This window comes from Phascolarctos cinereus, unplaced genomic scaffold, assembly GCF_003287225.1.
Source record: "Phascolarctos cinereus isolate Bilbo 61053 unplaced genomic scaffold, phaCin_HiC Scaffold_4;HRSCAF=312, whole genome shotgun sequence".
In the NCBI taxonomy this organism is placed as follows: Eukaryota; Metazoa; Chordata; class Mammalia; order Diprotodontia; family Phascolarctidae; genus Phascolarctos; species Phascolarctos cinereus.
The window spans coordinates 555,859,505-555,887,500 of NW_027555847.1; the positions used below are offsets into that span (position 1 = coordinate 555,859,505).

The 27,996-nt window shown below is 36.5% G+C and overlaps 1 protein-coding gene across 2 annotated transcripts in view; it reads right to left on the minus strand.

The window, feature by feature from the left end:
• The window catches only part of CAP2 (cyclase associated actin cytoskeleton regulatory protein 2), a 157,740-nt gene that overhangs the window by 122,722 nt on the left and 7,022 nt on the right, over positions 1–27,996 (minus strand). For both annotated transcript variants that reach the window (XM_020986807.2, XM_020986806.2), the window contains exon 2: positions 4,410–4,531. In XM_020986807.2, coding sequence (XP_020842466.1) covers positions 4,410–4,530 — 121 coding nt within the window. In that variant the 5' untranslated portion in view covers position 4,531. The remainder of the gene's footprint in view (positions 1–4,409; positions 4,532–27,996) is intronic.

Sequence of the window (27,996 nt, forward strand, 5' to 3'; positions counted from 1 at the left end):
TGAAGTCAACTTGATCTCGTGACCTTTCTAATGACTGTAAGAAGTTTTGGAGAAGAAGCAAAAAAGTCAGATAGGGGAGGTTTCCAAGGGATGAAGATTTTGTGGTTGGGGATATTGAATGATCATAGTACCAAGGGATTTTTTTAAAAATACATTTTCATTGATATCTTTTGGTAGCCCCCAAATTTCCACAAATATCTCTCCCTACTCCTAGATGGCCATCCTATGTAATAAATAATTTTTTTAAGAAAAAGAGAAACAAGAAAATAGTCAGTAAAATTGATCAATACATCAAAAAAAAGTCTCAAAACTTATGTGATGTTCTAGATCCATGGAATTCTCACTTCTGCAAAGGAGTTGGTGGGGAGGTGTCTTCTCCTACCTCTTCTTTGGGTCCATGTTTGTTCTTTGAAATTTTCACTTTTGAAAACATTTTGAAACATTCACTTTTGATTGCTTGGTGGTTGTTCTTTCATTTACACTGTATTAGTTATTTTGTATACTGTATTCCTGGCTCTGCTAACTTTAATCTACATCAGTTTATGTAAGTTTTTCCATGCTTCTCTGTATTTATCACATTCATCTTACTATTCAGCATAAAAATATTCCATTACATTCATGTACCACAACTTATTTAGCCATTCCCCAGTTCTTTGCTCCTACACAAAGTCCTGCTATAAACTGGTGTATATGCAGCATTCTTCTTATCACTGAGCTTCTTGGAGTATAATAGCTAACATTTATATGGTGCTGGGCCTGGCAAAACATTCTAATTTTAAAATTATTATCTCATTTGGTCCTCAAAACAACTTTGGGAGAGAGATGCTATTATTATCCCCATTTTACAAATGAGGAAACTGAGGCGAACAGATCTCTTCCTGACTCCAAACTCAGCACTCTATCTAGTGTGCCATCTAGCCACCCCCTAGTATATGACTAGTAGTGGAATCTTTGGGTCAAAAGGTATGGATATTTTAGTCATTTTATTTGCATAATTCTGAATGTAGCAAGGGTTTCAAGAGCATTAACATTAAAGTGGCAAACCACAGGTTTAAGGCTGGGTACAGAGTCAAGTGAAGCCAGAATATCTCTGTATCTCTCTGTCCCTCTCCTGCTCTCTCTCTTTCTTCAGATATAGAGAGACACACAGAGACACAAAGACAGAGATAGAGACAGATGTAGACAGAGACAGAGACATACAGACAGAGATAAAGAGAAAGAAAGCTAGAAACAGAAAGACTGAAAGTCAGAGAGACAGAGATGGAGAGAAGGATGAGAGAAAATACTGAAGGTCATAATAAGGACAAAGAAATTGTGAGTGAGAAAGTGGGAGAGGAAAAAGTATAGCAAGTTATGGCTGGAAAAGAGTAGACTTTAAAACTTCAATGTGTTAGAAATGGTACAATTCTGAGATGTTGAGATCTAAAGTATGACCATACTGGGGTGCAGCTGAAATGGAGTAGAGGAGGTTTTTGGGGTTAAGCAGGTTAAGGAACTCTTTGGGCACGGTGTCAGAGTAATTATTAAAATACTGAAGTCTTTGAGGAAGATGCTGGGGAGATGGAGTACCAGATACCAAATACATAAAGGAAATAGGTTAGCAAACTGTTGCCTAGTTGTCCTTAAGAAACCAGCTTTGATGAATAGATAAGAATGATTTAGTGTATCAATTATACATAATGTGATTGCAACAGTTTGTTCTCTTGGATAATCAGAGATTCTAAACATCTACCCTAAAATCTTGTTTAATCTATTATTTTCCTTGGTAAATTCCCCTTTTTATGGAAAGTGAAAAAATTCCCTTCAGCTCAGTCCCTGTCTGAGTAAGCATGGTCCCAATTCATGAAGTTTTATCTTATTCAATGGCCTTTCAGAATCATCTTGTATTTGGACTTTAGTTTTCTTTTTCTCCTTTTTTTTCTTTTTGGTAATCTTGGTCATTTGTAGTCAGCTATCTTTAGAGAAATGTCTTGTGATCACCTGAGGTCTATAGCAGAATAATGAAACATGCTGAGTATAAGACAAAACAAAAATATTTTCTTACAAGTGCAGATTAATGACTCTCATGTACCAACTGTGTAGCTAACAAAAAGACACTTAAAATGAAACCATAGATATGTCTCAGTTGATGCAGAGAAAGCTTATGGGATCCTGGCAGATTTCCCTTAAACAACATTCCCTTTTTCCCTCAAAGCCAATTCTATTTTATTCTGTTCAGAATTTAAAAAAAAAATGAGCCTGCACATTTGTGCTCACACAGTAATTTTTGTCTCCGGACATGTAATACAAGGCACAGGGCTAAGTAAGCCTGAAATTCTAGAAGCACTAACATAAATCTTGCCCCGTGAAAGCTTTTTCTGACCCCCAAAGCTTTTCTCAATCTGAAGTTGCCTGAAATATTTCCAAGTGGGTATGACATGGAGGAAATTTAAAATGTGACAAGGCAAGATTGCAAAAAAAGAATCGGTAATGACCTAGAGAATTTGAAAAAATACTTTACCATATTACTAAACGTGATACAATTTTTAAAAAGAACTCTGTATTTTTAAAAAATTTTAACATTTTTAATGAAGAAAAATTCATTTTCTTTCTCTTTTTCCTCTCTTCGCATTGGAGGCAATAAAAACAAAACTCTTGTAAAGAGATATGCATAGTCAAGCAAAATACATTTCAGCTTTGGTCATGTCTAAAAAAGTATTGGTCTCATTCTGTAACCTAAGTCCATCACTTCTCTGTCAGGAAGCATGTAGCAGGGTTCATTAGTGGTCCTCTGGAATCACTGTGTTGATCAGAGTTTTTAAGTCTTTCAAAAGTGTTCCTTTTCACAACATGATTGTTTTTGTATAAATTATGCTCCTGGTTCTGCTCATTTAATTCTGCATCAGTTCATATAAGTCTTCCCCATGTTTCTCTGAAACCATCCTTTTTGGAGAAGCTAGGTGGCACAGTGGATAGAACACCAGCCCTGAAGTGAAGAGGACCTGAGTTGAAATCTGACCTCAGACCAAACATTTGACACTTACTAGCTGTGTGACCCTGGGCAAGTTGCTTAACCCCAAATGCCTAAAAACAAAAAGCAAAAAGAAACCATCCTTTTCATAATTTCTTCTGAACCAAAAAAATATTTCACTACATTAATATAGCTTAATTTTTCAGCCATTCCTCAGGTGAGGGGCACCCCTTATTTCTAGTTCTTTCCAACCACAAAAGTATCTGACAAAAAATTTTTTGTACATATGGGTCCTTCTCCTCTTTCTCTCATCTTTTTAAAAGGGACCTAAGGCCCTGAAGTCTTAATAGCATGTTTGCTTATAGAGTAAAACAACTTTACAAGGTCAAATAAAAGTAATGTTGAAGTGTGCTTTATAAGGAATCTAGTCTAGATTGCGCAGAAAGAATGAGGAATCCATCTTTTCTTCATCTACCCTCACCTGAAGGGCTTGTGAAAAAAGGAAAAGTTGAGATGAAGTCTGTGTTTATTCTGAGGGCTGTATGAGGTAGTTACTTTTTAAACTCCCTGAGGCTTGCTGTCCCTAAACATAATGATTCATTTTCTGTAAATTTCAGATGTAGAGAACTGTATTTCTTTATGTTCTCTTTGACAACTTTTCTTTCTTTTTAAAACATTTCTCAGAAGTCATACTTAGTGCCATATAGAAATTGATGTATGTTATGTTTCTACACATATAAACACACACTAAAACAGAAAAAAAACACAGTAAAGTCTAGAAAATTGACAATGCTCTTACTGGTCCCTAATATTAACACTCCCTTCAGTAGTTCATAGATCTTTTTGTTTTCTTTGCTATAGAAATTACTTTCAAGCTTTTTTGTTCAATTGTTTTTTTAATTTCAAAATTTATTTATTTATTTTTAGTTTTCAACACTCACTTCCATAAGCTTTTGAGTTTTACATTTTCTCCATCTCCCTCCCCTTCCCCCTCCCCATGATGGCATGCAATCGGATATAGGCTCTACATATACATTCTTATTAAACATATTTTCACATTAGTCATGTTGTAAAGAAGAATTAGAACCAATGGGAGGAACCATGAGAAAGAAGAAACACAAAAAATAAGAGAGAGAGAGAGAGAGAGAGAGAGAGAGAGAGAGAGAGAGAGAGAGAGAGAGAGAGAGCAAATAGCATGCTTCAATCTGCATTCAGACTCCATAATTCTTCCTCTGGATGTGGATAGCATTTTCCATCATGAGTCTTTTGAAGTTGTCTTAGATCCTTGTATTGCTGAGAAGAGCTAAGCCTATCAAAGTTAGTCATTGGTTCATTGTTTTATGATAAAAGGGGAGGAGTAAATTGCAAAGATAAGGTAGATTGCTCAGTTCTAAATGAGGTAGCAAAGAGATCAGTTTATATTATAGGATATAAGTTCAATGATGCCCCTTGTTCCTACCTCCATTGACTCCATTCACTGTTCCACATTCCCCATGAGGTCCAGTTGACCCTGAAAACAATGATTCTAGGCGGATTACAGCTTTCTCCAGCCTTTCCAGCAATCCCTGTGTTTCTGCCATTCTGAAAATAAAATTAACAAAAATGATGCAATATCAGTCTTGATGAAGAATAGGAACTTAGTTTTAGGATATAAATGGTAAGAAAAACAACTAGAACTCAGAAAACTTTGCCAACAGTTTCAAAGGGACTTTCAGACTTTAAGAAAATGCTCAGTTTAGACCACAAAAGTCTGAATGGGGCAGGGGGAGGGGGAGGGAATGTGATATATCTAGTCTGTTTTCTATCCACCTGGCCCAAATGAGTCATTATGTCACCATTTTACCAAATATATATTTTTACTGATTTTCCATTATAAACTAATTTCTATTCACATTTACATGTCAGGCAAAACAGCATTTCTTAGCATTATTTATAGAACTAAGAGGCATCGGTTGATGGATGAACAAAGAATTAATATTAGTGTCTGAGAGGTCTAAGGTAAGAGATATAAAAGGTATTTTGAAATTAAAGACCTGTATAGTTTAAAAAAATACATCTCTACAATTAAAAAACTTATTAGCAACTTATCTATGGTCAATCACTAAGAGTCTCAGCTGCCACCTCATAAAATTTGTTTCATTAAGGCCAGAGTTCAAATCGTCCCTCAAATATTTACCAAATGTATGACCCTGGGAAGGTCAATTAACCTTTCTCAGCCTTGGTTTTCGCATCTGTAAAATGGGGATAATAATAACATCTACCTCCCACATGAGGATAAAAGACAATGCTTTGGAAGCATTTTGCAAACCTTAAAGCATTATATAAATAGTAATTATTGCTACTACTACTACTATTATTGTTGTTGCTATTATTTCAAAAGCATAGACATTCAAAGTTGGGAGGGAAATGAAATTCATCTAATCCAATCCCTTTGTTTTGCAGATAAGGAAAACTATGCCTAGAGAAGTTAAGAGACTAGGCAATACCACCCAAGTAGTGAGTGAGGGTAAGAGCTGGTACCAGGCCCCAGATCTTTTGTTTCTTCATCCACTGACTACATCATGTATATTGACACTTTTTTTTATAGCTGTTACACAGAAATTTGCTTCAAGTTTTCTTTCTCAATTAGTACTAACTAATCTAGTAACATTATATATTTCCCTTTCCAGTAAGGTCAGAAAAGGAATTTTTAAAAAGTGATCTAGCCTCAGGATCTATTCTACTAAAAGATCACCTGCCTCAGTTTCTTTTTGTCTCAACACATTTAGTCCCACCTCTTGGCAAGTCCATTAACTTCTCAGTGCTCTAGGACAGTAGTGTCAAACTCAAATAGAAATGAATCCTTTCTGGCCACATATTGACTTAGAAAACCACAAACTAATATTATGTCTTACTGTATTTTTACTTATTTTGTTAAACATTTCACAACTACATTTTAATCTGGTTTTGGTAGCACTCAGGAGTTTTGTGGGGTAGCTGCTAGTTTGAAACCTCTTTCTAGACAACTCTAAGTCTACAAGTTGTAGTAGAGAAGATGCTGACCTCTATCAGTAGGCAGTTCTCTCACCTGGAATTTTTCCATGCCAATGAATCACAGGTCTAGTCCCTATTCCTATCTCCCATCCCTGAAAGTGTTCAGTTCAATAAGACAGGAATATTTCAATTTCTTTCACATGTAGCTTCTCATTACACATAAAAGATATGACCATATTCAAGGTATTTCAGCAATTTATGAAAAAAAGCACAATGATCTTGTCTAACCCACTACTTCCAAACTGGATAAGATCAAAGATTATTTTCAGTACAGCTAATAATCATAGTCTTACATGTAATAGAAAACATTGTTCTCCATAAGACTGTGGCAAAGCAGAATGGTCAAAGTTACATCCGATTTGCTTACTGTCACATAAACAAAACTTGTGTTCACCTCTTATTTAAAAAGAGTCAGACATCCAGCTCAAAAGCAGGTCACAAATATTTTGTCTTGCTAATTGATAAGGAGTGCATTCATGTTGCTTCCAATAAATCATTCTGTTAAGTGTAAGTCCTCAAGAGACAGCAAACCAGCTGGTAACCCTCAAGTTTAATAAACTATATTAAACCAAACAGCCAATAGCAACTAGAGCTAATATAATAATTGTACTTATAGGATCCACTAGTTGTGGAACATTTAGAACGCAAATAGAAGCAAATGTCTCCAGAGACTGATCTTTTTTTTTTTAATGTATTATTAGATTGTGTACATTCTTCCTCCTGCTTGATTATTTTTAAATAACTGGTAAATAATTCATTTTTGGTTTAAAATACCCACAAGGGTTATTTCATTTTTTTTTGCAATGCTCTTGGTTTTTAAACAAAAACTGGCTTTTAATTATGATGGGATAGAATAATTTGAGAGTGCCCAATATCCCTATAAAGATAAACTGGGTATGAAGCTGACCAATACTTTTAAGGAAAAAAAAAGGGCAATTAGATACCCATCTAAAAGTATCTTAAATACCTCCAAAATTTAAAGAGTGGACAAGGTAGGGACCTTCAAATGCTGGTCCCAACAATTATTTCAATAACAAAGCCTTGGGGAATCAAACAGGTCAGTGGAATTAGGTCACAGCCCAGAAGACATTAAAAACAGACCTATAACAGACCACAGCCTAGAGTGTATGAGAGTGCTTCTCACTTTCAAGAACATATAAACCTCCTTTCACAAATAGTGTAATGCAAAAGAATCAAATATATTATCCACAGGCCACATGCAACCCACAACATTACTGAGTGTTGCAACAGAAACAGATTAAAAAGCAACTGGGAAATATTTGACAAAAAATATAAGAAAACATGGAAAATATTAATATGTAGTTTTCTAAGTCAAAATGTGGGCTTCAGGAATCTTTAGGTATTGCTTAGTGGCCCCTGCTTCTATTTGAGTTTGACACTACGGGGTATAAAGTCTCATTCTGAACCAAATGAGGCATTCCTGTGCTGCACAGAGACTTTGTTATTCTAAAAGGTGGTCTGTCCCATGGAGTCAAAATTTCATGTGCAATAGGATGTAAATTTAAAAAAAAATTTCTTCTAGGAACTAAGTCACACATGCACTTCTCTACTTTTTATTCCACTGGTCTTACATTGACATTTAGTTCAACTGCTATGGCCACAATTTATTATTGCACTTTTAAAAGCAAGGTTATACTTATGAAACACACTTACAACTTTGTTCCTTCTTGACCAAGAGCCAGAGGGTAATCAGATATGAATGGTGGATATCACTATCTATTTTGAAAAGTCCTCTACTCTGCAAATGTGGTAGTGATGCTTTCAAAATATGGGCCACTGCAGATTGCATTGCTGAAATTAGAATCTTATCCCAAGAGCATTCAGAATTAGAAAGTTCCTTCGTCTATTCTTTCCCTTTACACGTCAGAGCTTTTGCTTCTCTCTCATTCGGAAAATATATTTTTAAAAAAGGAACATAACTGAATCCTCTACGTAAACTTTATGAAAGGGAAATGGGTATCTGTGGGCAGGTGAAGACCATTGGAGAAATGACGAAAGCTCCCCTAGTCTTTTAATAGTTGCCCATCTGTTTGCAGTTGCCTGAACTCCGTTGCTTAACCTGCCAAATGCTGCAAAAAGCCAGCCCATGACAGGGGAAAAAACCCCTTTAATTTTTATAGGAAGAATACCTCCCTTTACTCTCCATTGCCCCTCCCCCAACCAACAACCACAAAATGTCAACCACCCACAGAAGCTCAGACTGCCAGCTGTTTGGGGAACACTTGTTTCATCTCATGCTTTGTACTGCTTGGTATGTTGGAACCCTAGACAGCCACACTGTTATGCCCTCACTATCTTTAATAGGAACTCTCTGTATAAAAAACATGACAGGGTCTATAAACAACAGTAGGGTGGGGGAACAGACAAGTTATCCAAGTGAGGACCATAATCCTCTGAAATCTGAGGGGCCTCTAGAAACTCAGATGTTTCTATAATTCAGAACGAGGAATATGAACGGCAGTTGTGTGGCTGCATCTTTCTGTGAGGTCAAAAATGTACCATCTATTCTACAGCAGGGTTGGAGATGCCCTTCAGTTTAGACTTAGAGTACTGCAGAGCAGCTGTACCCATAGGAAGCCAAAAACATATTCCATGGAGAGACATTCATACAGATGGAAGGATACACTAATCCTACAGAAAGGCATATCTCTGTATGCTCAGTGTGATCATGACTGCATTCAACATCTGCTTTCTTTCTGTTCGAAAGTCATTTAGTCCATCCTCTCTCATTTTATACAACAGGAAATGATGCCTAGAAAGGTCAAATGGCCTTTCCAAAGTCACACAGGTAGTAAGTAGCAGTGCTGGGATAAGAATCAAGATATCCTGCTGTCTGACACTCCTCAATTCCCTTCCCCTGCATATTCATGCCCAGTGCTTTCATTGCCACAATGAATGAGAAGAAAACAGCATCGAGTCTAGTATCCATTCACGGAAATCGTCCCACATTTCTCTGAATTGATAATATTTGCTGTTTCTTACTATACAATGCTATTTCATTACATTCATATAATTCAGATGGTCACTCACTTTACTTTCAGTTCTTTGCTGCTATGGAGTGTGTTGCTGTTCTGAATGTTTTGGTATATAGTAGACTCTTCTCCACCCACCCCCCCATCTTGGATTTCCTTGCAATATATACACACTAATGTGATTGGGGGTGGGGAGAAGCAATGGGTATGAAAACTTATAATTTTTCTTCCAAAGTTCCAAACTGATATACAGAATGGTTAAACTGATTCATAATTCTACTAAATAGTATGTTGGCATGCTTAGTCCCACTAACTGACTGTTCCCTGTTTTGATTCATCTTTGCCAAATTTGCAAATTGTGAAACAAAATCCCATTTTAATTTCCTTGCAAGGATTTTATTTACAATTTTTGTTTAAATATTCATCAATGAAATTGGTCTTTATTTCTCTTTTACTATTTGATCTCTCCCTGGTTGGAGCATCAGGACCATATTTGGATCATAAAAGGACTTTGGTAGAATGCCTTTTTGTCTCTGAGAGCAGTTTTTGAAACACAGTTATTAAGAAGATAAGTCATTTGTTTTGTTTTCTTGGCCAAGGGTTGTCTTTTTCTTTTTCTCTGGCCCAGATAATTTTATTTTTTTCTGAAACTTAATATTTCCTTGATATTATACAAGTCTTGGATAACTAACTCTGTAATCTGCTCTGTCTTGGTTTCTGACCATATACCCCTCCCCTATGCATAAGTGAAATCTCTTGCTACTGTAGCAAAGTCCTCTGATCATAGCTCTCTTCTTCCTTCATCTGGGACATGAATATAGTCCTTTATATCCCAAATTCCCTCAAGATACATGGAAAGAGATAAAAATATTTAGCCTGAAATTGCATATTTGATTCCACTCTATTCTCATTTTCTAAAGACTCAAACCTATGATTAGTCATGATAATCACTCAGCTTGAAATGTAATTTTTTACTGTTAATAATTATTAGTAAACATATGTCCAGAAGAGACAGAGAGACAGACAGACAGATAGATAGATGGAGAGATAGAGAGAGAGAGAGAGAGGAGAGAGAGAGAGAGAGAGAGAGAGAGAGAGAGAGAGAGAGATCATAAGTAGGGCACACACAGGCAATATGAACAATGCATTCATAGCCAGATGGACAGCTAAGCAACAAGCGAAAATATAATTAAGGTAGTGGCACCCAGGCAGGTGGTTAAAAATGCAGTTGATATAGGAAGAGAAGAGATTACAGTGCCAGAAACAAAGGCTAAAGTAGCTTTCTCCTTCAGTTTGAGAAGTTTGATTAGTTTTCTTATTCAAGCAAAAAACCAATCTCAGAGTAAGGCCTCATGGAAGCCTATAGAAGAACATGAATGGAAAAACCTGGTATGAGTGAGAACTGAAAGCTGGGCAGTTCTCAACACTTGTATATGTAACCTAACTTCCAACAGAGTTTCTGGTGTTTTGCATGCTTCTGTACTTGCAGCAGTGACTCCTAATTGCCAGGAAGAATGCTGAGGTGGTACCTAGTACTTGTGTAAGGGGGTAGAGTTGGTATCGAAGTTTCTTGGGAGGTTCTAGAGCCTCTCCAGGAGAGATGTGTGAAGGGAAAAAGACTTTGGAAGTTACAGACATGCAGGAGAAGCAGGCTACTTAATATGCTCCTGATTTCCAGCTTGCCAGGACTTTGGAGGAAGATCTTCCCCTTGGACAAGATTGTGCCCTCTCTCTTGGTTTGAGCTAAAAAGTCTCATTTTGCTCTTAGCTAAAGAATTCATTCACTCTTCTATGTATGTATTTTGTTTTGTTTTGGTATATTCTAATCTATATACCTTCTTCAATTTCTGTTTGCTTGGAAAAATGGGTTTACTGATAAATCATTATTTACGACAACATTTTATGTAATCAGTGAAGAGGCTAAGCTGGCAAGCTTAAGCGAAAGTCTATCTTCCCCCTTAAAAGTACCAGATAAGTGATATTCCTTCTGAATCTCCCAAATCATATCCCTAGACCAGAGATATTTAAGGTAGATTAGACACAAATCAATACAGAGGCAGCATACTGTAGTGAACAGAATGCTAACTGGGTGAAATTGGCCCACCTCTTCATGAGACTCAGATAACTCCTTAGCTCTTAATTACTACAACATTTTTACATGCATCCACAGTGGGAGCTTTCACACCTATATTTCCCTACAATGTGGGAATTTCAAATCTTTTCTCTAGTGCTATAAGTGTGGAAAAGAGAAAGTTAATAACTCCACCTTGTCTCTCATCAATTACATGCTTTTATTAATACAATTCACACATGGTGCCTACATTTTCTCTCCTCTTACTTTCTTTTAAAGTCTCAGTCTCTTCTAAACTTTTACAAACCTCATCATTAAGGTGAAACTGCTCTCTCTGAAGTTTAGAATGATTTCTTAGTTGCCAAATCAACTAATACTCCAAACATTTCATTATCTAAATATTCAGTTACTAGTATTAATCAGTGAACTTTTATTATGCATTTACTATTTTCTATATACTATATGGAATATAGTAAATGCTTAATAAAGTTTATTGACTAATACTCCAAATATTTCTGACCTCCTATAATGAAAGTCAAAAAATTCCTTAATAACTAAAAATGGTACTAAATATTATTTAAAAATGAAAATTATGGGGGAGTCACAGGGAGATTTAGACAGTTGTCTTGGGTAAGTCCAGCCTCTAAAGACCTCGGAAAGGTGATTATTTAGCACAGCCCTTCCCATTGCTTTCAAACCTGGCTGTACTTAAAGAATCTTAGAGAGAGAGCTGCTTTTTTTCTTCTAACTCTTCAGAGAAGGAGATCCCCAAAGTCCCTTAATAATATTTTGTGGCACCTCACAGCAAATATTTTCTAAATCTCTACGAACTTCCCTGGATACAGGGAATACCTGCATACTATATGCATGCCCTATGCTTTGGGAAATTGAACAATTTGACCAATATAAATAGCTAACCATGTATAATTTAAGTCAAAACACTCTGATTCTTTTAACCCTCCATTTTATTTGAACCAGCAGTACTATTTCTAAAAAATCTCCCCACCGCCCCAGCGCATGCAGAGATGTTTGGTTAACTGACTTATTGGTAATAGCTATTACAAAACTTACAAAGATTACAAAACATTTCAAGTAATGGATTTTTTAAAAATCACTTCAACCCTAAGCATCGCCCTGTTTTCTCAGCTTCTTACAAACAATTTCTCTAATTCTTCCCTTCCCATTCTGAAAAGGGCAACAACATAATCCTTGTGGAATCAGGCAGGGGAGAAAATTCCCTTTTCTTCCCTTTCATATAATCTACTCAGTCAGATTTATGCCTGAAGGAGAACTGTTCATTTGGAGTCAGGGGCCCCTGTGGCCTTAAGCTAACACAGCTTTTCATGTGGCTTTTTTTTTTTAATGCTCTGGAAGCTGACAACAGAGAGCAAAGAGACAAAATTCAGAACTTTCTCTCAAAACGTAGAACTTCTGCCTGTATATCACATATAGTGCTCATTCAATTTTATACTTAATTGTACACTGCTTAGGATTCTGCAATTTTTTGCGGGAACATTTATCATTTCTCCAGTATGACTGTAATAATAATAGTTGACATTTATGTTGTGCTTTAATTTGCATAATGACAGCATTCTTTCTTAAGGTTGCCAATCTTCCCTCTCCTAAACCCCCTAAGGCCTTTTCGTCTTCTTAAAACAATCATATTCTCCTAAAAGGTGAACTATTGTGTTCAACTTTACTTGGATCTTCTATAGCTCCTTTCCCTGCGTGATTTCAAATTTTTTTTAAAAAAAGTACATCCTATTTGCAAGTCACCCAAGTAGTACCTTGGAAACAGTTTCTAAGTATTCCACCAAGTCATAAAGCAATTGTGGGGAGGGAGGCCAACTATTATAATACAACAATGTATCTTAGGAAGTTAGAAGACTCATAAACAGAGAGATCAAGTTACTTTGGTAAAGAGACAGTTAGTTACAAAATGTGTACTTAAAATCACCATTTCTTGCTTTCCTGCAGTTTTACAAGTGGTTTTCCATATATGGAATATACTCCCTTTCCTTCTCAGTTTTGTAGACTCCCCAGCTTCCTCCAAAGTTTCCTTTTCAGATTCTATCCAGTTGTTTGCACTCTCCACCCTCTCCCTCTATAACTTACTTTGTATTTATTTACTTGTGTATGTACCCTAAATAGAATGTAAGCTCTTAGAGGGCAGGGACTATTTCCTTTAAACATTTAGAACAGTGACTTGCACATAGTAGGTGCTTAGTAGATATTTGTTTAATTGAATTTGACTGGGCTGGATTCCTTACTCATTTCAAGTTCTCTTCCCTTACCAGGAAAGCATAAATAAAACTAGAGTGAGGCTTAGTCCTTGAGGGTCAGTAGCCACCGCAGATTCAAGGGAAACCAAACATCAAGGTGAAGCATGAATGAGAGTAGTGAAATGTAAGATATCCTACACTCAGCAGTGAAGATAAAACACCTGATTTCTTTGACAAAATAAGGAACTAGTTATGAAATTCCTGCACATGTTGTCTGCGCAACAAAGATACAAAAGATATGCTGGACTATGTATTTTTAATCTCTGTTGTCTCTAGCCATGGTGTGACAAGTACTCCATTTAGAGTTTAATCCAGGCATTTAGATCCAGAGGTGGGGAACCTGTGGCCTTGAGGCCACATGTGGCCTTCTTGGTTCTCAAGTGTGACCCTTTGCTTATCAGTGGACTTGAGGACCTAGGCCACGTATGGCCTCAAGGCCCTGGGTTCCCCACCTCTGGATCCAAAAGCCTCTACAACCTGCCCCATGAATACCTGTTTATGGGGGCACTCCTGGGCCTAAAGCTTCCTGTGGACTAAGGTTAAATACTCAAACATTGAAACTATTAATAAAAGCTTATTAATGTCGAGCAATTGAACAGAAGAGATAAAAAGACCTTTCCATAAATTTGAGCCCATATCAGTCAAATAAGGCAGTTTAAAACTCAATTTAAAAAGTTTCATATTATATGTTAGACATGTATAAACTAATTTAAATGTGTGGGTACTCTTAATGTGTTATCTCTGTCCAACAATGAGTTGACATACTATTGGAGAAATCAGTGGTTTCACTACTGAAACACACATATATTGTTATTCTCACTATATATCTACATTCTCACTACAAGTAAAAACAGAGGACAAAGTTCATATGTTCTCCTAGGACAGCAGGATAAAGAAATTGTCAGTGAGTCCAAAGGTAATAGGAAATAGCATTTAATGGGACATATGATTATTTCATCTTCTAGGTACTTGTGATGAATATAAGCAAACAGACCACCAAGAAGATAGCTGAAGCTTATTTATCAGCATCTGTTGTAAAAGATAAAGAAATAAAGCAATTCTATTAAGTGCTAGGTGGAGTAGTAGATACAATGACAGCACTGGAGTCTAGAGGATCTGAGTTCAAATTCCAACTCAGACACTTATACTAGCTGTGTAATCCTGGGCAAGTCGCTTAACTATGCTTGCCGAGATCCTCATCTGTTAAATGAGCTGGATAAGGAAATGACAAACCACTCCAAGAAAACCCCAAATGGGGTCACAAAGAATTGCACACAACTGAAAATGATTGAACACATTGAATATTAGGTGCTTGGTAAGATTCTCTAAACCTTCACCATATAACTTCATACTCAGTGACTTCAAGCCAAAAGTAGACATTAGAGAAGAGTCACTTGTCCCTTTGAGATCTTAGTTTTATTATCCGTACAATAATGGGTGTCCCTTTCAGCTCTAGAACTATGATCATACAATTATTTGGCAAAACAAACAAACAAACCAAAAAAACCCCCAAAACCCCAAAAAACCAAAACTGTAGGTAAATATGATTCAGGATCAATAAAGGAAAGAGGCCAAATGTTTGTAGACTACTCAGAAACCTTACATTTATACATCATAAACACTTTCTTCAAGAACAGAGTTGGAAAATATTGGCTATGTCATACACCAAATAAAATTTTTAAAAATGAAATGGACTATATCTACATAGATAGGAAACAAGTGGTTGCCAAATGTAGCAATCATTTCAGCTTCAATTGAAAGAGTGTGGTTAGATTATCTACTGATTAGAGCAAGGTCAAAGTAAATACCAAATTCAAAGAAAGAATAATGATGAAAAGAAGACAAAGGATATGATTATAGTATCTCCAACCTGAACTATATATGCAAGTTGTTGATTATGAAAAATGGGAATTTTATCATTTCTTAGAAAAGTTTAATAGATGCAAAACAATTGCCAAAATGAGGATACCAAAAGAGAGTAGAAACTACTTCAGATTGATATGATACCCAAGGTAAATACTAGTGTAGAGTTTAAGTTCATTTACAAAACATGCAAGAAGATAGGAGAAGATTGAGAACAGTATTATTTCACAAAACAGCAAAAAGCAGTTGAGCAGAAAACCAATCTGTAGAGAGTTTTGGAATGAAATTCATCTCAATCACGTTGAGGCATTTTGTAGATTAAATCAGAAGGAAAATGCTGAATACTTATGAAATGGAATGAATCTGTCATATTTGTACAATGATCTCATATCAGTTTTGAAAATGCAACCACTCTATTCAGGTTTTGCCATCTGATATACTAGGTAAAGTGGCAATGGCAGTTAAGGAGACAAAATTGCAGAGTAGGTATATCTGACTAAGTATGCCAGAGTTGGCATACTTTTAAAGACATGTAGGTGTTGATTTTGAAAATGATTTAAAGGCACTTACATACTGATTTTGAAAATGTTTCAAAGAACATATGATTTTTTTAAAAATATGTTTTATTGATATCATTTTTAGTTACCAGAATTTGATTTTTTTGAATGAGAGAATCAGAATTAGTTAGAAACAATGAAATAATGAAAACACATCAGCAAGTACTATTCAAATGCCTACTTTCTCATCTTTATAAAATCTTTGTGAGAATGATTTATGCATATATCAAGGATATGATAAAAATATGGTAAGAGAACAAGAAAGTTTTTGTAGACAATTTTCTATAGCAGACCACAAACTTTATAGTATCACAAATGACTGATATGTATATAGGAGAGAAAGGGTTTTTTTTTTGTCTATTATTTACAGCATAGTAACATATAGGATTAAAGGTGTCCTCAAGGGATTTCTCATGCATTTGTTAAAACAATACAAGTTTATGTGACAGGATAAAACTGGGAGACACGTGCTCACTTAAGGTCATGAAAGGTATCTTCTTTAGAGAGTTTAGAGAGCCTTTATATGATGAGGTTTTCCAAAGCCTCTTCAGTGAAATCCATAATCATCCACATGGAAAAACAAAGTGGATGAAAATGCATATTTCCCAGATTATTACATGCAGTTGGATAGGCAATGCATTAAATGGGGGGGAAATTGAGGGTTTTTTTCAATATATTGATGTTGGGGTCTCAGAATTTATTATCAGGAAGAAATTGGGTTGGATCATATTTTTGGTTTTAAGTAGTGCTATCAATGATCTTAAGTTGATCAGTGACACAATATCCCATATCTTTTATACCAATATTATCATGGTAATACAATATACTGATCTATATCATGGAGCACAATGATTTCATAATAATCACAATTACCAGGGACCAAAGGGCAACAGAAGACCCAAGGACAGTGTATATAGGCTGTAGCATATTACCACTAATGACTTACATTAAAGTAGTGCAAAGGATATCATCAAGAATATGTATGTCTGGAAAAGGAGGTAGGTTGCTCATGTAGTGAGAGTGAGAGAATACACAGACAGTTCATATGATACACTTATACCCTCAAAATATAAGAACCAGTGAAAGACCTCCAGTGCATTGGGTAGTGAAAATTTTATAAAAAGATATGGATAAGAACAATACAGGATGGGAAGACATGGCAATGGGGAAAGATTTGTATTATATATCCCTGGAAGAGTACCCACATTGATCCATCTATGTATCTATGTAAGCTCCTTGAGGTTAGTGACTGTGTCTTAACTTGGCATTCTTCATAAAATTTCTTGGACATAATAAGTGATGATAATAAGAATAACATTTATTCAACACTTCTGGATCTGTGATTTCATTAATACTTCCTACATTTATGTGATGATGGCTTTTTTTTAAAACCTTCATGGATTTCTGTGGCCAAGATAAGTCTGGTTACGAATTTCTCCATTTTTAGCTTGGATGGTCCTTGGGCAGTCAGTTAATCAATAAACATCTATCAAGCACCTACTATGTGCCAGTCACTATGCTAAATGCTAGAGATACAAAAAGAGGTAAAAGACAGTCTCTGCCCATAAGGAGCTTGCAATGCAACAGGGAAGGCATCAAACAAACAAATACGGTACATTCAAACAAGTTATATAGAGGATAAATAGGAAACAATTAAAAGAGGAAAGGCACTAAAACTAAGAAGGACTGGGAAAGGCTTCTTGTAGAAAATGAGATTTTAGTTGGGACTTAAAGGAAGCAGGGAAGTAGGCAGATGGAGATGAGGAGGGAAAGCATGGAGGACAGTCAGAAAAAAAATGCCCAGAACTGAGACATGGAATGTGTTGCTCATGGAACAGTAAAGAGGCCAATGTCACTGGACCAAAAAGTATGTGGTGGTGAGTAAGGCATAAGAAGACTGGAGAGATTGAAGGGGGTTAGGTTATGAAGGGCTTTGAGTACCAGAGGATTTGATATTCGATCCTGGTGGAGTTTATTGAATAGGGGAGTGGTTGGCATGGTCAGACTTTTACTTCAGAAAAATCACTTTTGACAGCTGAATGGAAGATGGATTGGAGTGAGGAGAGACTTGAGAGTCAACAGCAGGCTATTGTGATAATCCAGGCGTGAAGCAATGAGGGCCTGTACTAGAGTGGTAGCTGTGTCAGAGGACAGACAGGGACATATCTGAGAGATGAGAGACCTAGTCCATCACTGGGGCCTCATTCAAAGCCCTTCCATGTAAATAGGCTATCCTCAAGCTTTTTCTCCATTGACACAGCCTTCAAAAATCTATGGTTATTTCCATGAGACAAGGAAGTATCAGGGTAGCACTTTTGTGGAAGTATAACAAAAATAAGAATAAGACTTCACATTTACAAAATATTTTACAATTCACAAAATCCATTTGCTCACTATAGTCCTGTGGAGTGGTTAAGGACTAGCACTGCTATCTCCATTTTACAGGGAAAGAAACTGAGAAATTAAGTGATTATCCCAGTCATATAGTAAGTGAATGGCAAAGACAGATCTCAAATCCAGGGCTTCTGATTCCAAGTCCAGAGTTATCTCCACTTTACATCCCTGAATCTTGCCACCATTTCACAATAGATAAATATAGCTAGATTGAATAAGTGTTTGATGTACTATCATCCTTTCTAGACATATAGTGAGCTGAACAACCCTGTGCATAGATCAAATCTTGAAGGTCTTTCCACATAGGTCATCCCTTCCCCCCTCCAATCCCCAAGTCAAAAGCTTCCTTGGTTGCAATCTATGAAGGGTTATCATTTCACAAAGAGCAAGTTATTGTTCTCAGTCCTACTGGAAATAATTCATTTTATTAAAGCTTGTCATTTCAGTGTTAAGTATGCCATATATCTTGTCTTTGGGGAAATAAGGCATGCTGAACTTTCTTCTAGTCACTAGATTTAGTGACAAAGCATCATTTTACTCTATCATACCAATTAAATAAAAATGTAATAATTGATACAGCAAATATACCTTTCCCTCCCCCACAAGGATCAATTTTTAATTGCATTGCAAGTTTTGTTTCTAGAGATTTTCAACAAGTGCAAGCATGGTCATTTGACTAAAAATAGCTCACGTGGTCCAAACAGGTCATACGTCCTCCTCTTTATAGATCCCTTATGTTTCCTTTTATGTCTCTAGACTCCCAACTCCACCTTTGTAATCTGTCCTGTTTTAAACTGCTTTTTTTTTTTTAAAACAATGAACTGAAAGGTTTTGTCCTCTCTACTTCTAAAGGATAAATATATAGTATACCTATATGCTGTGTTCACATTCTTCCAAGGGCCAACAGGAATGAAGAGGAGACAATAAAGATGAGCAGAATGGGAGAGGGATAGTATAAGGAAGAAAAATCTCTGAATTATTTAGGATATATTGATACAAGAAAAAGAGAGGCAATGTAGTGGGCCAGCCTTGAAGCTAGGAGTAGCTGGTTATACATATAATATATTAAATATATAATTTACACATATACACATATACATATACATATTTGTGTTTAATGGTAGCCATTTGTAGGATTGGGAGAGGGAAGAAAAAAAGAAAAAAAGAAATGGACATGATAACTTTATTATATATTTGAAAGGAATAGCAAGCTGTACATAATAAATTTTCAGTTTCATGTGCAATCATCTTTTTTTTTAAAAAAATCATACCATATTATAGAAATTTTTGTTTTATTCCACAAATTAAAAATAAAATTAAAAAAGGAAAAAGAATAAATCTGGCCTCTGGCCCACATTGGCTGTGTGACCCTGGGCAAGTCACTTAATTTCTCAGCTGCCTTCCCAAGACAGCTAGGTCAAGCTGCAAAGAAGCATTTAAGGTAAATAGCAAAGATACCAACCTGCATTGATAGAGGGACTTTCTTCACCTGAGGTTTCCCTAGATCAATGAAACCACAGGTCCAGGGGAGCCAGACAGAGATTCAGTCCCAAATCTACCACTCGCTATAGAACTCTCCTACCTTAGCAGAGTGATTGGCCCATAGGACGCATTTAATAAATGCTTATTGATTTATTTGATTGACTTTTTGTTTTCACTCCTGCCTATCTCACTGAGTAATTATTATAAGGCTCAAAGAGTTGTGCTGAGGTGAAAAGGGCACTGGATTTGGTCCCAAAATGCTATTTACTAGTTTTGTAATTGGAAAACAAAAACTTTTGGAGGACAAGGAGAGTTTTTCACTATCTTTATATCCCCATAGTAGGCATTTAATATAGTTTGCTCGATTAATCTATATTTTGCTTCAGTTTCCTCAGCTTTAAAATGGGGCTGATATGTGATGACTTCATATTCATATAGTATCTTACAAAGCACTTTTCGTACACGAGTAATTCTTTTTACATGTAGGATTGTAACATGGTATAGAAGATTAAAAAAGGACCTGAGACCAAGAGATCTGAATTTGAGCCTCAGCTAGCAGCCTATGACTTTATTTAGTAAACCCTGTACTACCTAGCTCAAAGAGCTGTTATAAGCCAACTATTTTGTGAGCCCTAAAGTGCTATAAATATGAGAACTATTAGTATTATAGTGCACTGAATATAACAAAGCATGTAATCATAAATTAATAAATAAATAATAAATATAAGAAAGATGTCATTTATGATTTCATATAACCAAATAGTCTGGAGTTTTGAAAAAAAACTTTGCTCATACGCCAAGCACACATAAGAACCACCCCGGTGAATGTACTGCTCTCACAGCTCTTGGTTAGGGAGGTCCATTTTAGACTAATATGGAAGAGCTAAGAAGTAAGTGCAAATGAATATTTCCATTTTTTCTGCTATCCAAAAGCTGCTCTATGATAACAGTTTCTGTTATTGGTCAGATATGATGCCTAGCAGTAAAGCATTTTTAACAAATATTTACAATACTCTGAGATTCATGGATTGGCAAAACCTTTATGGTTCTTGTTACCTTAATGAGTCAACTAAGACTTCCTTAGTGAAAATGCAAACTTGTTCTGCTCTTTAAGAGCAACTGAACAATTCTTGAATGTCTTCTGGGGCATAACATAGTGCTACTGGAATTAAAATTAAAATACATGAGTCAAGCAGATGGATGATGGATTATGCCTTCCAAGGTAGAAGCATTTAAATGATAATTAGATGGCTTCAGGGCAGCAGAATAGAATAGAAGAGAAGCTGGATGGGATGGGTGAAAGAAAGCAGGATGAATATACAAGCAAAAGGAAGCAAGAAATTGAGAGAATATTTACTGTCGTTGAAAGGAAAAAAAACCCTTTCTACAGAGCTTTCTTCAATAGCAAAGGGGTCTGACTGAATCTACTTATAAGAATCAGTGAACAGAGCACCGGGACTGGCATAAACAGATTTGGCTTTGCCTCTCATTAGCCATATGACTGTGATCTGAGCTTCAGTTTCTTAATTTATAAAATGGGGATAGAATTCTTATATTACTTGCCTCATGAGTTGTTGAAGATCAAATGAGATAATGTATATAACATCACTTTTAAATTGTAAAGGGCATGTATGTGGGTTTTTATATGACTGTGCATGTGTACGGATATTCAAATAAAAAGGACTAACTTTTATTGAGTCTTTATAAAGAGAAAAACTAAGAATATGTATGTCAAGGCAGTAATACCTAAAAGGGAAATTTTAGTCCAACAAGGCCATCAACCCCATTCTGTTTGAGAGGTGACTAATAAAGACTGCCAGTTTTTACATCTCTGCCTAAATGCAAGAGAAAAAACATCTGCTATGGCAGAAACATAGTATATAAGTGTCATGGTGTATAAAGGTATTGTAGTATCATGGCATGTATACATGACTTAGAGTTAAGAAAGACCTGGGCTTGTATCCTCATATTTAATAGCTGTGTGGCCTTGGGAAAGTCACTTAACTTCACTGAACCTCAGTTTCCTCATCTGTAAAATGGGGAGGATAATTGCACTTATGCCCTCCCGTCTCTTGGATTCCTATAAGGAAGCCTGACTCCTTTTTCTTCAGGCATGGGAAAAATCTGTTTCTTAAAACATCTATTGTTCTATACGTTTACTTTGTCTTTATTTTTTTTTAAGGCAGTTGGGGTTAAGTGACTTGCCCAGGGTCACACAGCTAGTAAGTGTCAAGTGTTTGGTCTGAGGCTGGATTTGAACTCAGGTCCTCCTGATTTCAGGGCCGGTGCTCTACCCACTGCACCACCTAGCTGCCCTTACTTTGTCTTTATCATCAATGTTAAGCACAGGCACTTTCTAGACCGGGCATACTTTTTAGAAATGCAGTTAAGAGAACTTGATTGAGAGGGATCATCCGAGGAGAGGAGAAAGAAATGCAAAATTAAGGTGCTTTGCCAGAATAATGTCTCTGGTTGGGGGCTTAGAGATTAAAAAGAAAATAGAGAATTATAGGTTCTTTGGTTACCACTTCCCAGAGCTGAATGAGAATGTTTGTACCAAGAAATCCATGTAAGCAATGAGTCAGTTATAGTGTGGGGGTGAATAAGAGTGACCGACAAACTGTTCACAATAGCACATCATCACTGCAACATGGAGAAAGGGCTTTGCACTATTGAAATCCTAGAAAAATGTGAGCCAGTATTATCTACCGATTCCTTTAAAGCCATAATGTACTAACTACAACTGATCCTCACATACAATTAAAGTAGGGATACAATTTGTCAATACATTTATGACCATTAATTTCTGTTGATAAATGCATTTGAATGTAATATGTATCTTTTCTTTTTTAGGTCAATTTTTTCAGATTTGAGATTGCTCTTTCCTGGTAAATCTGAACTACTGAGGCATTACTACATAATTCATTTAGATAGAAACATTAGTCATTTCTATTTTTATTATAGAAAACTAGTAACTGTTTTGTACAAACAGCATAATCTCTCTTATTGCCTCATTTCAAAAGATTTTTCATGTTGCTTTATCAAATCTGAAAAAGGGAAGTACATTCACTTTCATAAATGCAGTTCTTAAGAAGAAGCAGCAAGTTGTACATAACAGATTTGCAGTTTCATTTACAATCTTTTTATTATACTGTTATAGAAATGCTTGTTTTATTCCACTAATTAAAAATTAAATGAAAATCAAAAAAATAAATGCAGCTCTTGGGTTACTGTTCTTTCAAATCAAAAGACCAGGGCTGATAAACACAGTATTTGTCAGAAATGAAATATGTAGTTTCCATGGCCAAGTTAACGACTAGGCCCTATAAGAGGGATTGCTTTTCCCCATATTATCCTAGTGTATTTATCGGTTTCATACCTTTTTATTGTAGTTCATTTTCCAACTAGACTCTAAGCTCCATAAGGACAGGGACTGCCTCCTATCTAAACTTGTATCTCTCTTAGCACCTAGCACAATGTATTAGGCACCTACAGTGGGTGTTCAATGTTTCTTAAATGAATAGTTGCTTTGTCCATATCAGGTCAGCCAACCTTTCAGAAGTAGGGTGCCAAACTGCTGACCTTTGCTTCCCACACCAGCCATTAGAAATTGGGATGGAGCATTATCTAGATTAGGTTAGGAACAGTTAATAGTTTCCCTGCTCAAAAATAAATCCCCTGGAATTCTACTAATTAGATATTTATTTGGGCTTAAAAGCCCCTCTTTCAAAATACAAATATTCTCTGGAACAATTAAGTCCATCTTTAATAACTTACTGTGAGTTGCCAACAGGACTGGTTGCTATTATTGGGCAGTGGGATAGTGGAAAGATTAGATCACAAGATTAATAGTAAGCAGTCCCAGCTCTGCCATTTAGTAGTACTGTAAGCTTGGGAAAGTCACCTCAGTTTTGAATCTGTAAGATGGGGATAAAAATAGTTACATTTCCTATCTCAAAGGGTGGTTGTGAAAATAATAAATGAAATAATGTATGTTAAATGATATAAAATATCAGATATTATCACTTTAATCAGGTGACTCAGTTTAACACTTGGTTAAAACAGCCTCATTGTGGAAATGTGACTTTTGACAGGGCTATATTCTCTTAAAGGGCAGCGAGGTGGCTCAGTGGATAGAGTGCCCAGCTTGGAGTCAGGAAGATTCATCTTCCTGAGCTCAAATCTGGCCTCAGACAATAACTGTGTGACCCTGGGCAAGTCACTTAACCCTGTTTGCTTCTTTTTCCTCATTTGCAAAATGACATAGTGAAGGAAATGGCAAACCACTCCAGTATCTTTGCCAAGAAAACCCCAAATGGGTTCATGAAGAATTGGAAATGACTGAAAAATGACTGAAACACACAATATTTTCTTAAATTCTTTCCCTCTGTTTCTTGTATATTTCATCTCTCCTTATCATTTGGTTCCTTCTTAGCTGCTTATAAACACTAACAGATCTTATCCAGAAAGAACTCTCACTTGACCTTGATATTCCTCTAAACATCATCCTATATTTCTCCTTTTCACTGCCAAATTCTTAGAAAAACTCATCTACATGCATTGTCTCCACCTCCTCATCTCCTACTCATCCCTTGCAATCTGGATTCAGGCTCTATCATTAAAGTGAAATTGTTTTCTAACAAGGTTAGAAACCATTTCTTAACTGCTAAATCCAGTGGCCTTTTCTCAGTCCTCTCTTATTCTCCTTGATTTTTCAGAAGTTTTGACTTTTTTGGTCACCCTTCCCCTTCTCTATCACCTAGCTCCTATCCTCTATTACCCTTCCCTTGGCTTCTGTGACACACTTTTCTTTGGTGTCCCTTTCTCTATCTATGCCTTCTCAGTCTGTATCATTATCCAGCTCCTCCCCCTTAAATGTAAATGTGCTCCAAGACTATCCTGGGCTCTTTTCTTTCTCTTGGGTGAATTCATGTGCTACTTAGGTTCAGTTATCATCACTATATAGAGGACTTCCCTCCAGCCCTAATCTCTCTCTTGATCTCCGGTTCTCCATTGCCAACTTCCTATTGGGCACCTGTATTTCAATGTCCCATCAGCATTTGAAACTGAAATGTAATGCATTATTTCTTCCCCATACCAAACCCCAAGCTTCCTCTAAACTCAGGTTTGCAACTACAATCATCTTTGAGTCTTCCGTCAAATTCAACCATCATACTCATTAGTTTTCAAGTGTTACCAACTTTCACAACATCTCAGCATCCATCCTTTTCTAGATACTCTCAAGCTTCTATCCTAGTGCATACCCCATCACCTCTTGCCTATACTGTTGCAATAGTCTCCAATTTCCAGTCTCTCCTTTTCTTAATCCATTTTCCACTCAGTTGCCAAAATAACTTTCCTGAGGATAGGTCTAGTCATATAATGTTCCTGTTTTAAAATCTTTATGGGCTCACCATTTCCCCTAGAATAAAATACAAACTCTTCAGCCTAACATTTAAAGTTCCATTCTAATTGGTCACATAGTTATTTCTCCAACTTGGCATTCTACCACCTATCTCTGTACTCTTGGCCAATCTGTCCTAAATGCTTGAATTACCCTTCCTCCTCACACCTCCGAGGATTCTTTGCTTGCTCCAAGACTTGGCTTAGGTGCTATTTCCTATGCAGTTTTTCTACAATTTCCAGACATGAGTTCTTGCTGCCTTTTCAAAATGGCTTTTTTTTTGTGGGTTTTTTTTTTCTGTTGCTGTTTCCAGGCAATTGGGGTTAAGTGACTTGCCCAGGGTCACACAGCTAGTAAGTGTCAAGTGTTTGGCCTGAGGCCGAATTTGAACTCAGGTCCTCCTGACTTCAGGACTGGTGCTCTATCCACTGCACCACCTAGCTGCGCCCAAAATGTTTAGTACTTATTTATCATATATCACTGTATCCTCTCTCCCAGCACAATACATTAATTCAGTAAGGATTTGTTAAGAACCTACTTTATGCAAGGCCCAATGCTGTAATGTAAGCTGGTCATGAAGGGCCATTTTGTTTTTGTCTTGCATCTAGCATTAGCATAGTGTTTATTAAGTACCTACTATGATCCAGGTACTGTGCTAAATGCTTTACAAATATTATTTCATTTGATTCTCACAATGTCACTAGGTGCTATTTTTATCTCCATTTTACAGTTGAGAATGCCGAGGCTGAGAGAGGTTAAGAGACTTTCCTAGAGTCATATATCTAGTAAGTATCTGAGGCTAGATCTGAACTCAAGTCTTCCTGATTCCTGGTGCAGGTCTCTATCTACTATGCAACTAAGCTGAGGAGAGGGTTGAAGAAGTTAAGATGGGAGGGCACTAGACAATCACCTACCTTGTAATCTTACTTATTATGGTTTAGAAAGACCAGATGGTGCACCACCACATATCATTTTGCCTCCATGTATGATGTATAGGTGTTCATACAACAAAAGAATGCTATACCTTTAAGAACATACTTAACAATGTTTCACTCTCCCCGCCCCAAACATATATTTTCTGAGACTGTTTCCCATTGAAACTCAGACCCTAAGGCTTTATAAACCATTTAACAATGCAGCAACACAGGATTGGGGAATTTCCTCTATTCCAGGCCACAGGATTAGAAATGACCACTATTTGTACCTACACAAAATATATCAAAATGTTCATGGGGTTCTATTAACAAGGCACTGAATGTCTGCATGTCCAAGCTTTTCAGCAATGCCTTATGTGACAGTCTCAAAGTGAAATGATGTAGTGAATCTCATAAATATGCAAAAACTTCTTTTCTTGATAAAGAAGGAAGAAATGAAGCAAGGAGGGGAAAGCAAGCCAACCACCTGAGCTGATATTTTGAGGCTTCTCATGCTCATAAAACTTCAGGGATTTCTTTATTTCCTTGTTGAATGATCCAACCCAACAGAGGCTATGATTTTGTTAATCTGCACACCTGTATAACCTCACACGCCAAAAATATATCTGGGGAAGCTTTCAATTTTTCTGAGCACAACAGAAGAGAAATAGGACCTGATTTCAGAAAACTGTGAACTTCACAAGGAACTTTGCCAAAGGGTGCAGGAGAATACTTAGTATGCCACCCTAACCCCTAAAGAAAATAGGAGAGAATCTGGGATCAGTAATTTTAATCTGTAGCAAAAGTTCCCTCCCCCAAACAAAAGAGGCTCCTGCCCCTGCTCCCCTACGCATGGCCACAACCTCCCAAACAACATTCCTGGGACTTAGTGGGGAAGGTGTGTCCTGTTATTACTGCCATTCTCTAGTACTTAAAGCAGCCTATTGCAGTCTAACTCTCTCTTTTCTCCCCTATCAGAGCACAGGATGGCTTCTTCTGGCCCTCCTTTAACCTTAACTCTTTCTATCCCTCTGTCTTAACTCATCTAGGTGCCTGGAATCCAGATTTCTCTTTTGATCTCTCTGCTATTGCATCTAATTTTGCCCCTTCTCCCCATCTTGTTCCCATTCTATCATCCTTTGGACATCCTTTGTAACCCAGAGCTCATGGTCTTAAAGCCTTTAGTGCTCTGGAACTTCTGGGGAAGAGGACAAAGAGTATGATGTAGACAGCAGTTGGGAATGCTGTCCAAGGCTACCCCAAGTCAGCCCACAGAACCTCCTTTGTAAGGGGGAGGGAGCAGGAGGGATGGGATTGTTGTGAAGTACAGTCTAGGACCTACTTTTGTCTTTTAATGTACATCAGTGTGTTTAAAGAAATGAAATTATATCAGTTCAAACTATTGAAACTATTGCGGACATGAGAACACTAGTAAAATGAGAAGAGAAAAACAAAAAGAAATTGGTTTGGTTATATACAAGTAATATCAATTAAAGTAATATATGAGCAACTTACTATATATCTAATTATCATGCAGGGCAATAATAATTATGAATGTCATTAAATATGTTATATCTATTTCTTAAAGTTTTGGTTGTAACATTAATCTCTATGTATAATTTAATGTATTTGTGACTTAATTAATATGGAAATTCCCATTTACTCATCTTGAATGATTCTAGTTCATGCTCTCCCAATATGCCAAAGACTTTTCTTTCAGTTTTTTTCTTACATTTAATGGGTACCATCGCATCTCTCAGGTGGTCCATCTGTTATCCTACATGATGAGGCCCATCCTTTTTCAGACTATATATTTCTTTTATGATAATCTATATGCCAATTTTCTCATAAGTTGTCTTTGGAAATATGTTCAACCTACTTATGCCCCTCAGACATCCCTCTATTCACCTACTTAGGTGAATTTTGATTCTTTGGAGACTTTGGTGTTCTAATTTTTATAATCATACAGCATGTCTGGAAGAACATCTATGTTAAAGAGATAGGCTTCTCTTCCAGAGATCAGTGTGGGATCACTGAAAGCATTGAATGATTT